We start from the raw sequence: 15,893 nt of genomic DNA on the forward strand, positions 1-15,893 counted from the left end.
CTCGTGCTCTCTCTCTTTCTGCTCCTGATTTGGACCTTGAGATTTCAGTCTGGTGCTCCAATGTGGGTCTCTGTCTCTGTCTCCTTTCATCGCCTGATGAAGGTTAATATTCAGGAGGATGATTATATGTTTTTCTTTGGGTTCACCTTCTTATTTATGTTCTCTAGGATCACGAATTAAAGGCTCAATGTCCTTTATTTATGGCTAGAAACCAAATATGAGTGAGTACATTCCATGTTCCTCTTTTTGGTTCTGGCTTACCTCACTTAGGATAGTGTTTTCTATTTCCATCCATTTGTATGCAAAATTCAAGAAGTCATTGTTTTTTACTGCTGAGTAGTACTCTAATATGTATATACTCCATCCTTTCTTCATCCATTCTTCCATTGAAGGGCATCTGGGTTGTTTCCAGGTTCTGGCTATTATAAACAATGCTGCTATGAACATAGTTGAGCATATACTTTTGTTGTATGATAGGGCATCCCAAGAGTGGTATTACTGGGTCCAGGGGTAGGTTGATCCCAAATTTCCTGAAAAACCACCACACTGCTTTCCAAAGTGGTTGCACAAGTTTGGATTCCCACCAGCAATGGAAGAGTGTACCCCTTTTTCCACAACCTCTCCAGCAAAGGTTATCATTGGTGTTTTAGCCATTCTGACAGGTGTAAGATGGTATCTTAAAGTTTTCTTGATTTCATTTCCCTGATTGCTAAGGAAGTTGAGCATGATCTTAAGTGTCTTTTGTCCATTTCAACTTCTTCTGTTGAGAATTTTCTGTTCAGCTCAGTGCCCCATTTTATAATTGGGTTGATTAGCCTTTTACAGTCTATTTTCTTGAGTTCTCTATATATTTTGGAGATCAGACCTTTGTCAGTTGCGGGGTTGGTGAAGATCTTCTCCCAGTCAGTAGGTTGCCTTTTTGTCTTAGTGACAGTGTCCTTTGCTTTACAGAAGCTTCTCAGTCTCAGGAGGTCCTATTTATTCAGTGATGCCCTTAGTGTCTGTGCTGCTGGGGTTATACGTAGGAAGTGGTCTCCTGTGCCCATGTGTTATAGAGTACTTCCCACTTTTTCTTCAATCAGGTTCAGTGTGTTCAGACTGATATTGAGGTCTTTAATCCATTTGGACTTGAGTTTTGTGCATGGTGATAGATATGGTTCTATTTTCATTCTTCTACAGATTGTCATCCAGTTTTGACAGCACAATTTGTTGAAGATGCTCTCTTTTTTCGATTGTATACTTTTAGATCCTTTATCGAAAATCAGGTGTTCATAGGTTTGTGGGGTAAAGTCAGGGTCTTCTCTTCGATTCCATTGGTCGACTTCTCTGTTTTTCCAGTACCAAGCTGTTTTCAATATTGTAGCTCTGTAATAGAGTTTGAAGTCTGGGATGGTAATGCCTCCAGACAGTCCTTTATTGTATAAGATTATTTTGGTTATCCTGGGTTTTTTGTTTTTCCATTTAAAGTTGATTATTGTCTTTTCCAGATCTGTGAAGAATTTTGATGGGATATTGATGGGGATTGCACTGAATCTATAGATTGCTTTTGGTAGAATTGCCATTTTTATTATGTTGATCCTCCCAATCCAAGGGCAAGGGAGATCCTTCCATTTTCTGGTGTTCTCTTCAATTTCTTTCTTCAAAGACTTAAAGTTCTTGTCAAATAGATCTTTCACTTCCTTGGTCAGAGTTACCCCAAGATATTTTATGCTATTTGTGGGGATTAGATTACGTCTAACTGAGCTTTTGGCCAGAGGGGTGCCACAGGTTTACCAAATCATCCAGGTTGTTGTCAAGACAATAACTTGCTGTTTACAAACTTATGACTAGGCTCCTTTGCTGAAGGTGATACCCACAGAACTCATTGAAGGTGGAGAAGTAAAGGATCTGTACTTCTTCATTGTTTTCCATTTTTTAAGTTTTATTTATTTTTTTTTAAAAACAATGGTCTTTTCTCATCCTCCCATTACCTCCCCCTCTCACTTTATCTTCACCTTCTAGCTCTACACCCTTCTGTTATATTTACATTACCTAGGGGGATCTCTCTGTTCCCCATAGATCCTTACTCTATACCTAACTTCTGCTAACATCTGTAGTTCTATGATTTTATCTTCATTATCATTAACTTAACAACTAATATACACATATAACCACATACATATTTTTCTTTCTAGGGTTGGATTATCTTACTCAGGATGTTTTTGTCTAGTTTCATTCATTTATCTGAGAATTTCAAAATTTTATCCATTTTAACAGCTGAATAATACTCCATTGTGTAAATGTACCGTGTTTTCTTTAGCCATTCATTTATTGATAGATAAATTATTTTTTTGTAGTTGTTGTTCTTAAAAAATGTCCCCCGCCTGCACCCGAGGAACCCGAGCAGAGGCAGAGTTCCCATCAGCAGGGAGCCATGCGGCAGAATTCCCAACGCAGGGGGTGCGTGTGTGCAGACCCATAGACACAAAAGGTAGCCATAAAACATTTATTGAGGGAGAGATGGAGAGAGGGATAGACGGGGGGGGGGGGGGAGAGAGAGAGAGAGAGAGAGAGAGAGAGAGAGAGAGAGAGAGAGAACGAGGAGAGAGGAGAGAGGCAAAGCCCCATGTGTACACTGGGAGAGAACAGAAGGAGAGAGAGAGAGATGGCTGCGGAGGTCAGAGGTAAAAAAGGAGTGGGTGTGGCTAGGACAGGGACCGAAAGAATAACAGTAGTTTCTGACTTTTATTAAGAATCCCACAATGAACATGGTTGACCAACTCTCCATATTGTAGGATGGAGTGTCCTTTAGGTACATGTCCAAGAGTGATAGAGATTGGTCTTGAGGTAGATTCCCAAATTTCTGCTGAACTTTACTGATCCATCAACATGGGAAATTCTTCAAGCTTTTGATATCTTCTTCAATATCTTTTTTAAAATGTCTTAAAGTCTTTAATGTCTTTAATATCTTAAAGTCTCTCCCTTGCTTGGCTAGAGTTAACCCAAGATAGTTTATATTATTTGAAGCTATTGTGAAAGGTATTGTTTCCCTGATTTCTTTTACATTACATTTGACATTTGTATATAGGAGAACTACTGAGTTTTGTGAATTTATTTTTGTATTTTCAGCTACTTTGCTGGAAGTGTTTATAAGCTGTACGATTTCCCTGTTGAAAATTTTAGAGTTATTTATGTATACTAATATATCATCTGCAAAGAGTGATACTTTGACTTTTTCCTTTCTGATTTGCAGCCCTTTGATCTCCTTCAGTTATCTTGTTTTTCTAGTGAAGCATTTAAGTACTGCATTGAATAGGTATAGAGAGAATGGAAAACATTGGGTTGAATTGGATTTCCAGGAATGGCAGAGATGTTAATATCTGTATTTACCTTAGTATTTCCCTGGCAGGGTGACCTGTTTCCTAGGGAACACCACCTGCTGTGTTTGGGAGCTAAGATAAAGCAATGAATAGGAGTAGGGAGTAGTTAGGAGAGGAAGATCTTTTAATCCAATGGAGATAAAAGAAGTGGGGAAGGGATGCCTCAGCAGGTTGACTGCTGCAGAGCACTCAACAAGAGAATTGGATTTGGGAGATCTGAGAGAGTGATGGAAATTTGCTTTTATTCTCTCTGCTTATTTGACATAAATTTTAAAACAATGTATTAAGAATTGGTTTCTTATAGCAAAAGAGCTCACTAACTCCTACTTTCAGTATGTTCACTTTTACATTCAGCAAGAACATTCTACTTTCTAATTTAGAACTACGTAAATATAATTATCTGAGGCAGAATAAACTTGAAAATGATTTGAAAGAAATGAAGTCTATGTTGCAGACAATATGGAGTAACAGTGTGACTGAGTAAAAATGTTCAAATGAACCTAATTATTCTGTGAAAAAAGATAAAGCAGAATATATACATTACAGGATTAATTTCAAGAACTTGTATTGCTGTATTTGTTAAAACACAAAAGTTGTCTTTTAATGCCCTTATAATTCATAAAAATATGAGATAGTTCTAAATATTCTAAGCTCTTTTCCTTTGACATTTTCAAACTTGTCATCCAATTTCTAATTTCCTGGTTTGCTAGCAGTTTATTCTACAATCCTATGCAATTAGCTAACCATCCAGTTGTCAACAATGCAATAATTTCTCAGGGTTATATAATTCACTACTGAATTTTTTCTTAATCATCTATAGAAAATCAGTGTACATTCAGGAGAGAAATCAAATTCATATGTATTAGAAATTTAATCATTGACAATTTTGGATCCACCTTTGGGCAATTGATTTAAATGTCTGACCTATCAACCAGATCTACAGAATTGCTTGTAGTATATAAAAAATATAAATGACAGGGTCATTGGATTATATGCAAATGTCTCTGGAGAACTGACAAACAATGGTACTATTCTATTGAACATTTTAAGTATTATTGATTCCTCTATTTTTTGCTTTATCTATTACACTATTGCATAATCACTGCTCTGTGAGTTTGGATAATATCTTACATTTCAAATGCACATAATCTGAAGATAGTAAGTGGAACATGCAGAAAAAATATTTCTTTCCTTGTATTTAGCATAGATAAGCATACAATGATTCCAATATCCATTAATTGAATATTAACAAAAGGAATCAGAAGAACATGAGGATAAAATTAAAGTGGATGCCATCACTTAGAACTTTCAGAAAAGCATAATCTTTTGCTGAATATTTATCAGCAGGATACATCTACAACTTATGTTTATTTTGCATTTAATGTGTGTGTGTGTGTGTGTGTATGTTGGTACTATTTTATTATCTCCGAGCAGGATATTATAATATGTAATTTAGTCTTCATGGAAATTTCAAATCTAGGCTTCATAAGTATAAGCAAAAGCTCCTACACTAAATATGACTGATTTATATATAAGCAATACATAGAGAAAATATATAAATTATCTTACTTTAAAGAAGAGATAATTGTGGCAGATAGTATATATTTTAGTTATTGGTGGCAATTTAAAATTGATTTTCAATTGTATTCTCTGAAAGGCTATCATTACCATACTGACTAGTAGTGCCTGAAACTGAAAATTCATAAGTAAGTAGATGAATGAACTGGAACTGGTCTGCTTCAGTTATACTACCATAATGAACATATACTACTTTCTTTAAGAAATAAATGCTTGGAAATCAGAAATACTTGCTTATATCTATGTAATTTCTTACCATACTGGATGTTTGGGTATTCTTCAGGATGATTTAGCTATGCTTTTTTCAGTACATTCATACTCTCTTGAGAGATGTTTCAGTTCTACACACTTAGAAACTATTTATCAAATAAAAATGTCAAGCTGTTCCAAAGTTTTATTTTTAATGCATAATATTTTTATTTGGAGAGTGCAAAAAAATGTACTGTCTCTATTCTAGTGCCTTGCAAATATGCTTTGTGTATAAGAGACAAATCCTGAATACTTTTATCAAAATCATATGATTCTGAAAAAATTCTATAGAACTGTCATGAATAATATTTTTCATAAACTTCCCATTCATGGGGTATTTTAGAATTCTTTTTTGCTTGTCTATTATAAAAATAGGGCAATAAAATATGGACTATTATTTTGGAACTTAATTTTGATAGCAGAGAAACTCAAAGACAGTCTCAACAGGTATAACAATCATTTCCTTAACCATCTCCTTAACTATTAACCAGAAAAGCTTTATCATTGTATTCAACTACTTGTTTTCAATGGGAAAGTTTATAACTACATTTTGTCTGTGCAACTTGTGCTGAAGCTAGGAGTCAAAGCATATCTTAGAATAGTAGTCTAGTATTTCTCTCCTTTTTTCATAGCAAAACAACGTTCAAGATTTTAGAAGTACATGTTTGGTACATTTCTATCAGCAAGTTGACAATGCACAATCCCCCTGGTAAACCTTTGTTTAATTCATTAGTATACTCTTCAAGTTTTATGATACTTACCAAATGCTATTTAATATGTGTGTATGTGTGCACGCACGTGTATAATAAAATTTGTGGTTTAGATAAGTTGAAGGTTAAAAAAACAGTAACGTACTCCAAGTGGAGTTGATATATGTAAGTATATACATTAGTGCTACATTCTTGTTTCATCTAAACAACAACAACAAAAAATAGTTTTGTAAAGCCATTGTTACTCCTACTAATAATTCAGAAAAGAAGAAATTGGAATAGGGATATTTTTCAAAATTACCCACAAAAATGAATTTAACAATGAGACTTCTATACTACCTAAGAGCCAAAGCAATTATTTATCTTTCAAATGATGACACACTCTGGTAAATCTGTTTATTTTATCACAAGTTCTAATCATAATATTATATCTGTAATTTAACATTGTGTTACAATCTGTTATGTCTTCAAATTATTTTGAAAAAAAGTTTTAGATTTCATTTCCAGTGGCCTTCTGTTCAGTGAGCATTTGAAATACATATTCAAAAATAGTACTTTCATTGATTTGCATCCACTAAACTTGAGAGAACAGTGACAAAAAATTAAATGACTCTAGAAAGGTGAGACAAGAGACTTCCATTGTCAATCTTAATATTGTTTAATCAATTGGCAAGGTGTTCTCTTGTTTTTGCAACATCTGAGAGCTTGATCACAGCTTAGCTGCTTCAGCAATAAAAAAGTAATCAACATGTTACACATTCATATGCTAAAATGCCCAAATTTGTCAAAGTCAAAGCAAAGTAAGTTTGAAGCAAAATTTTAGTGTCTTGATCTGTCTCTAAAGATAATGATTTGTATGCTATAATCTTATTTTCTTAGAAAATAATGAAACAAATAACTCTTGTCTTAGCTAATGAAAAATCAAACAAGTTCAGGTTTTCATTAATCAGTTTACTGAAGTAGTATTCTTATACTAAGTTCAATTTTTGCTGTTTTTCCTTTTCTTCTCTTGTTTTCTGTGTTCTAAGCTTTCTGTTTAATTTTTCTATTAGCATAAAGCTGCAAAGGCAAATATTTTACATGGCTTTTAGGGCAGAAAGAATTTAGAAACATCTAAATATGTGCAGTACTGAATCACTAGCTATATATGACTACTGAGCATTTGAATAAATTGAAGACTATTTAAGTTTAAATACAAAATCTGTCACAAACCACATTAATACTTTTACAGCAGATACATTAAATATTTTGCATATATTTTATTAAATGAAAATATATTACTATGATTAATTTCACAAACTTTTTTGTTACTACTTACCTTTTTTTTAGACAATGTAAACCTATACATATGTTTTTCATTGAAGTTTGCATTAGGTTTATTTTGTACAGTGCTGCTCTAAAGGGAAAGTTTGAAGAATTGTTCTAAATAATGGAAAGTCAAGGATACAACAACAAAAAAACCTGATGTTAATGGATGCTGTGCCAATGTCACTAGCAGAACCAACATTCTCTTGCTAAAGGTGACTTAAGCAAAAGATAAATATAAAAGTATTAATAAAAATAAATGATCTTAAAGAATATCCAATTTGAGATCTAAATACTTAGTTGAGACCATATAAATGGGCTAATTATAATAAAATTTACAGTACAGTCTTATTTTACTTTTACAATTTAAAGTCTACCTTCACATTTTCTACTCCTTTGTGTGGAATCAGCAGTTTTGTGTTCCTGTTTTGTGTGAAAGAGACTCAGCAATTTTCTTGAGAGCTTTGCTTATTTAAATCTATTGAATATAGGCCAAACACTTATTCATTATCACAGAAACCAATGACAGAATGCAATTAATTTTGTTAAAAGAAACATTCAGATAATATTATCATCTAAACTAATTACAAATAGCTTGCCTTAAAAATAATATATGCTCTCACAGCATAAATTCTATTACAATTGTCTGTTTTTTTCTTCCTACCATGCACTTATACTACTACTTTGCTGCATTTTCCTGTTTTTCTTGTTAACATACAGGAAGAGCACCTATGATAGAATACATTAGAACTGCCTACTTAACACAGCTAGCCAATGTAAGCACATCTAAATTTATATGAAATATACCTTCGAAAATCATTAATTTATTTCAAATACATGTTCCTCAGCTACATAACAACACCCTTTTCTTACTTTTATGGTATAATTTTAAGAATCTGTCTTTGATAAATATACATGCATTCATATTTTAAATAATGATTGGAATAAAAAGTTGTAATCCTACAAAATCACCACCATCTCTGACTGTGTCCATTTCACATATGCTACTACTTTTGGTAATTAACTGTCAATTGGTTGAAGAATAAGTTGTATATATGTATGATACATAGAACCACATGTTCTTTCCTATTTGTGTGGAATGTAGTATAGATGTCTGTTAAGTCCATTTGATTCATTACCTCCATTAGTTTTCTTATTTCTCTTTTAGGTTTATGTCTGGTTGACCAGTCCATTGGTGAGAGAGGAGTGTTGAAGTCTCCTACTATTAGTGTGTGAGGTTTGATGTATGCCTTGAGTTCTAGTAATGTTTCTTTTACATACGTGGGTGCTTTTATATTAGGGGCACAGATAATCAGGATTGAGACTTCATCCTGATGAATTGTTCTTGTTATGAGTATAAAGTGTCCATCTCCATCTCTTCTGATTGATTTTAGTTTGAAGTTAATTTTGTTAGATATTAGTATATTCACACCTGCTTGTTTCTTAGGTGCGTTTGATTGAAAAACCTTTTCCCAACCTGTTACTCTGAGTAAATGTCTGTCTTTGAGTTTGAGGTATGTTTCTTGTAAACAGCAGAATGTTGGATCCTGTTTTTGCATCCATTCTCTTATCCTGTGCCTTTTTATAGGTGCATTGAGTTTATTGATATTAAGTGATATTAATGACCAGTGGTTGTTAACTCCTGTTATTATTATTATTATTGTTGTTGTTTTTTGGTGTTAGAGTTTGTGCGTTTCCCTTCTTTGAGTTGTGCTGGTGGAGGGTTGTTAGATGTCTGCATTATTGTGGGTTATTGGGTTCCTTGGGTTGTGATTTTCCTTCTGTCACTTTCTATAAGGCTCGGTTTGTGGCTATGTATTGTTTAATTTTTTTTTTATCCTGAAATATCTTGTTTTTTCCACTTCTTGCACCTTCATGGGAATATCCTTCTTTAGGTTGGGAAAGTTTTCTTCTATAATTTTGTTGAATATATTTTCTGTGCCATTGAGCTATAATTCTTCTCCTTCTTCTACCCCTAATATTCTTAGGTTTGGTCTTTCATGGTGTCCCAGATATCCTGGATGTTTTGTGTCAAGAATTTGTTGGATTTGCTGTTTTCTTTGATCAGTGCATTTATTTCCTCTATAGTATCTTCAGTGTCTGAGATTCTTTCTTCTATCTCTTGTATATTTTTGATTATACTTGTCTCTGTAGTTTTTGGTCATTTACTCAGATTTTCCATATCCTGCCATCTCTCGGTTTGTGTTTTCTTCATTGCCTCCATTTCATTTTTAAAGTCTTGAACTGTTTCCTTTACCTGTTTGATTGCTTTTTCTTGGTTTTCTTGGGTATATTTGAGGGATTTATCCATTTCTTCTAACTTTTTGTTAGTCTTCTCATCCATTTCTTAAAGGAGTTTTTCACATTCTGTTTAATTGTCTCTAACACTTTCATAATGCTACATTAAAAGTCTATTTCTCTACTTCTTCTGGATTAGGGTGTTCAAGTCTTCCTGTTGTATGTTCGCTGGATTCTTGTGTTATCATGTTGCTTTTCAGATTGTTGGAGGAATTCTTGCATTGGCACCTGCCCATCTCTTCCTTCAAATGCTGTTAGGAGAGTCTTGGAGGCTTGTTCCAATCTTTGCTGTGGCTACTTGTGTATTTGGGGTTTTTTCATGATCTGCCCTCTCTTAGGTCCCCTCAACACTATACTTGTCTCTCAGATCCTCTTCACCCTGAAGTAGGCTGTGCTGGTGGATCTAAGGACCCCATAGAATGAAAGGAGTGCTTGGGAGGCAAGCTGGGATGTGATAAGTAGAGAAAGGCAGTAGCCAGGGAGAAGCTTGGCTGAATGGCCAGACAGTTTAGGGGATTGTGGGGTGCCTGTGCTCCATTCCTGGTGTGTCCAGCCTGCTGGTTGGGCACTTACTTACCCCTCAGAATGGAACTTCTGGTACAGGAGCAGGGCCACTTGCTGGCCAGGGACCTTGCAGACAAAAGGATGGGCTTGCGGGTGCAGGCTCAGTGGAACAAAGAAACTCCTGCAGTAGTTAGTTGCATTCACCACTTTGTCCTCAGACCCTCAGCCCCAAAGCAGGCGGAGTTGGGGGATCCTATGACCCTGCAGATGGAAAGGGGTGTTGGGGGGAAGCTGGGATGGGATAAGAAGAGAAAGACAGTAGCCAGGGAGAAGCCCCCACTGAATGGCCAGAAATTTTAGGGGATTGAAGGGTGCCTGTGCTCCCATTCCAGGGCGCAGGGCCAGCTGGTTGGGCACACATTCACCCCTCAGGACAGATCTTCTCCTATAGCATCAGGGCCACTTGCTGGCTAGGGACTTCACAGAAAAAAGAGCAGACTTGCTGGGTGCAGGCTCAGTGGAACAAAGAAACTCCTGCAACAGTTGCACTCACCATTTTGTCCCCAGACCCTCAGCCCCAAAGCAGGCTGAGTTTCAAGTCATGATATTTCTAAAACCTTCTCCTTTTCTTATAAAGGCACAATCTTCGTGAAAGGAGAAATCAACACTCATCCAGGGGTGTAAAGATAAGATTAGGTGAGAATCGACTACCACCATGTTGCTAGGCCAGCAAAATTTTCAATGACATTCTAAATCAAATCCTTATAACCATAGAACATGAAATTTTTATTAATCATAAAGATCGTGTATTTTAAATCCAGCACTGATACTTTACAATGATATATATGATATATACATACATATCATATATATATATATATCATATATATATTCACAAAAATCTATAAAAAACAAGTTCATTCGCCCTGAATTTGTATCATTTTACGTTTAATGAATAATAATTTTATAGTGAAAATAATAAGAGAGCAACACTAGCCACAGATAACAAAAATTCCATGTTCTTGTAGCAAAACTCCAAAAATCAATGGCTATGTAGATAAATGACAGTGGGGATTTTATTAACAAGCTAAATATAAATCTATCTGAAGACAGTAGACATTGGAGAATTTTCTAAAGATTTATTCAATGAAGTCCCACCTACAGGCTAACTTAATACTATTCCAAATTAAAATTCCACAAACATGCTCTTTTGGCAGTTTTATTTAAATAAATACTGCCACAATTATTTAAAGCTATCTTTTATCATATGAACATTCAATCAAAAAATCAAAAACTCTTGACTATTTATTTTTAATATACCTAACAATATGCATTAAACACTTAAAGAAATAACTTTAGTCAAAGTTTCAATCAGATAACACAATCTCCATTACCATACCTCATTCTAAATGTCATTTCTAATCAAAACAACATTTCAAAGCTATATTTTACATATGAGCTCAAATCAAAGCCTTACAATCTACTTATGAAAATAAAAACTTCTAATGTTCTTTTTTTTGATAAGAAGTCAAAATATAATAGTGATACTTAGTTTTACCTTCCTGGATGAGTTTAAGAATATTTTCATAAAAGAACTCAGAAGAAACTTTAAGTTAACCAAGGCAGATTATATTCATTTAACAAAAACATTATTGTTTTCAACATTCTGTTCCTGAAGTATGCAATCCAGGGGTTGGAGTATGTTCTATAACAATACATAGCATTTGCTAAGTAGAAGGCCATTTGGACACATTTTCTAAACATAAAACTTAAGATTTTTCCAGTCTATGCTCCTTATCTGTTGGAATCATATAAGAAAGAACATTAAGTCTGTGTCACATTCAAGCTTTTATGTACATTTCAGATAAAAGTTATTTTCTATTAGTGACTCTATTAATATTGCATATACTCTAAACATTTTTCCCTATTGGAACATATCAATTTACTTTGAACTGCTAAACAAGAAGAGAGATGAAAAACATATGTCAATATATAGGAAAATGATAAGATTTACAAAAGAATCTGAAATAAAATTGTTATAATACATGATAAATTATTGAAAGAAAAATATCATGATATACATGATCATTAGATTCTGTGAATACAGATTACTGGTAGAATGCAATTAGAGCATGCATAATGACTAGGGTTAAATCTCTTCTACCACCATTAGTAATTATAGTCCTAGTGAGATTAACAATAAAACAAAATATTTGGAGTACTATAATAATATATTAATATATTCAAATATTCACAATTTTGTCATCCTTAATCTTGCAAACAGCTTCTATTCTGAAGCTTAGTTTGAATTTAAATCTCTGAAAGAGTTTATACATTAATAATACAGAATTTACTTACATAAACTTTTCTTTTTTAAATATTTTTGTTGAAAATAGATTCCTCTCCCATACAATATGTCAGATCACAGATGCCCCTCCCTCCTCTTCTGGCAACTCCCTCCACCTCTCCTCTCTCCCAAAAAGTTTCCCCCTCCTTTTTCCTAAAAAGAGCAGGCCTCCTAGATTATTTTATTAATTTTATGATATAGATAAATATTTAAATAGTGTAAATTCTAATTTTTAATCATGTTTCTTTCTAAGATGATAAAGTTTTTTGATAGTCCATCATTCAAACATTTTGTCTTGCTTATTTGGTTAATTCATAGTATTTTATTTGGCCACAAAGTATCTTTGCGTTATTCTAAAAGATACATTTTTATGTATTAGATTTTAAATTTTGTATACATAATAACTTTATGAGAAATAAACTTTTCTTACATTGGAATTATAGGTTTAACCTTATTATACTTGATAAAAATAAAATAATATAAGATACCAGAAATATATGAATCAAAATTCTTTCTAACCCATATTGAATATGCAGAGCTCCCTTTTATGATTTCAATTAATGCCGCGCCAGCAAGGCAACTGTCGTTCTTCTGAGTGAGGGATGTCAGGAATAAGATGCAACAAAACTTCAGGTTCTGCAGACAAGACCTTTATTCCACTTTTTCACAAGTATTTATAGCCCTCAGCAGGGGAGGCCAAACCAGCAAAAGCAGGAAGCTCATCACCATAACTCAATGGCTAAGGGGTAAACATCCTTAGAAACATTGCTGAAAACAACAGATTGTTCCTGTTTTTGTTCCTGTTTTCAACCAACCTCAAGAGTGCAAAACAGATCAAGTGGGGGTGCAAAGGCCTGTCCTCTAGGGACCCAACAAATTAATATCTTTGTTTAAAGATGTTCTGATAAGCAATAATCTCTATGTATATTTTGAAAAGTGAAAATGAGCTGACATTACACCCTAGTTTTCTGCTTAATTGATCTTCTTAATAGTGAACATGAGCCCTTTCAAAAATAACAATCTCTGCAATATTCTTAATGTATCCTCAAGTAATATTATCTGTGACATTTTGATTTGATATCCATACAGGGCAACTGTCATTTCTTTTTCTTGTTCTATTACATAAATAATGTACCTCTTAAGTAGAATTAGCCAGCCCAAGTGAATGAGATTCAGGTCAAGAGGCTATTGGCTTTGTTGTAAAGTGCCATGGATGTACCATAATTATATACAACTCTGCATTGCTTCTGATGCACAGTAATTTTTACTAGTGATATATATTATTGATTTTAAAGCAATTTAGAAGTGGTCTGTGCAAAGATTTGTGTACATATGTGCAATGTAATTGTTTTGGTAATGTGTCTGTGTTATATTTAAATGCGTAGAGATGACTTTCCAAAAGCTAATGAAAAATTATTGTTTGGACTAATGCTTTTCTAGCACTTCCTGTTATAAATGCATCTACAATAACAGAAAATAATTTTAAAAATTCCTAATGTGTGACTATTAAGATATGCACAGAATTTGCATGGAGGAATTTAGCCAAAGCAAAATGAAACTGATAAAGATTCAGTATTTGTATTTTATGGAGACTTTAATAGTCAATGCATACTATGATGCATTTGACTTAGTCAACACACACTACAATGTGTCTGTCTTATTCTTTTAGTATACTTAAGGATTTGTAAATAATTTTACTTCTATAGTAGAAATTGTTATAAAACCAATCTATATAATATAATATAATATAATATAATATAATATATTTCTAGATGAGTACAGTCATGCTAATATTCATTTAAAAAACAATATTGCTTTCTCCTTTTTTTAAATTTATTTATTTATTATGTTTACAATTGTCAGAGACCAGCTTTGAAAAGTATACCTCTTACCAGGGTAGGGACATGAGGATTAGAAAAGTTTTCTGAGTGTCCATTGTATAGGCAAGTACTTAATCACTTTTAGTTTTAGGGAATTGGGAGGATCTTGAAGGAATTAAAATCATAATTAATGTATAAGAATTTTATTTTATTTATTGTGTGAAAATGTAATGATGAGTTTTATGTATTGATTATGAATAAAAATAAAATGAAGCATGCATAAAGAGCACAGAGATTACTTTATGTAATTTTTACATTTTAACCTAAGTTGTCTGGGTTATTTAGTTACACAAGTGGAAAAATCCAGACTGTTTTTTTTTTTTTGTAGTGTCTTCTCATGATGGTTTTATAGTTATTTCTTATCCTAAAAGTATAGTCACCAAAAAATGCAGTGCTGTGTACTTACATGATCATTTACAAAAGCCTGTTTAAAATAAATTAGTTCTTTGCATAACTGAAATATGTATATAAAGACCAAGGAGTGAGCACAACAGATAAGAATCCTAGCTGCCAAACCTGATTAACTAAGCTTATCCCTGTAACCCCCAATGGCGGAAAAATAAAACCTTTCCTAAGTTGTTGTCTTATCTCTACCCATGTATTATGTCATGTGCTCCTCCCACAATAAATGATTAATTAAAAATAAATCCTAGAAATTTAAATTCGTGTTTCTTGAGTCCTAATTAAGATTGTTAGGGGAGTAACGGAGGACATTTTTATGAGAACTTTGCAAACAAATTTAGATTTCAAATTGTTTTGTAGATACTATAAATGGCAAAATGCTGATAGAAAAGCAATAAACATATTCATATTACATTTTTTCTGTGTTTACAAAGACAAGGCTTCATTTTTTTATTATTTACTGTAAAATCTTTGAATTGTAGTATTGAATTTAACTGTATTCTATATAGTAATCTCATATTAATCATGAAAACAAGTATCTAGGAAAATAGCTCTATTAGTAAATGCATGTCTTGCATGAGGACCTGAGTTTGATCCCACAAGTCAACATATACAGCAGAGCATAGTGAATTCTTTGAAGTGTTGGTGCTGTGGGAGTTGTGGCAGGAGGATCATTGGAGTATTATGCCCACTTAATGTGTTGTACTAAGTGAGACATGCAACCTATTAAGTGTCTTTGTCTTATACAAATAAATATGGATGACATTTGTTAACATGTCAACAAGATTATCCTTTCATTTCCACATAGGTATATAAACTCATTTACATGTATACCTTCATGAACATATACAATCACAAATACAGACACACACACACACACACACAATGCTCAAGTAGTTAAACTTGGGAAAATAAAGTGACTTTCTGTTTTCATACCCCTGGTCACAGCTGAACTGAAAGTAAAGTATCTCAGTTTTTTTCTGATAATGTGAGATCAACATTTGACCCAGCTTTATGATATGGTATACATTTTTTTCAATTTTTCAAAGTTTAATATTAGTTATCTGCCTTGATATGTTTCTTTCATGAAATTATTATTTCAATCGCATGTTATAATTTGGAAAATATATGTTGCAATTGGCAACAAAGCAGGCCATACCCTGGAGTATTTTCTGTGATCTGACATGAATATATATCCAAATTTTTCACAAGCATGACAGACACAAACTGTTAATGGTACATTTTCTGAGAAAACTTTAGG

General features: G+C 33.3%; 1 protein-coding gene across 11 annotated transcripts in view; it reads left to right on the forward strand.

The window, feature by feature from the left end:
* Positions 1–15,893, forward strand: part of Pcdh11x (protocadherin 11 X-linked) — a 596,387-nt gene that overhangs the window by 236,403 nt on the left and 344,091 nt on the right. Inside the window, exon 5 of one of the 11 annotated variants that reach the window (XM_057760430.1) lies at positions 4,111–4,137. The exons of the other annotated variants lie outside the window; for them this stretch is intronic. Within the exon in view, the coding sequence (XP_057616413.1) occupies positions 4,111–4,137 (27 nt within the window). The remainder of the gene's footprint in view (positions 1–4,110; positions 4,138–15,893) is intronic. 11 annotated transcript variants of the gene reach the window in all.

The sequence above is a fragment of the Chionomys nivalis genome, chromosome X, assembly GCF_950005125.1.
Source record: "Chionomys nivalis chromosome X, mChiNiv1.1, whole genome shotgun sequence".
Classification (NCBI taxonomy): domain Eukaryota; kingdom Metazoa; phylum Chordata; class Mammalia; order Rodentia; family Cricetidae; genus Chionomys; species Chionomys nivalis.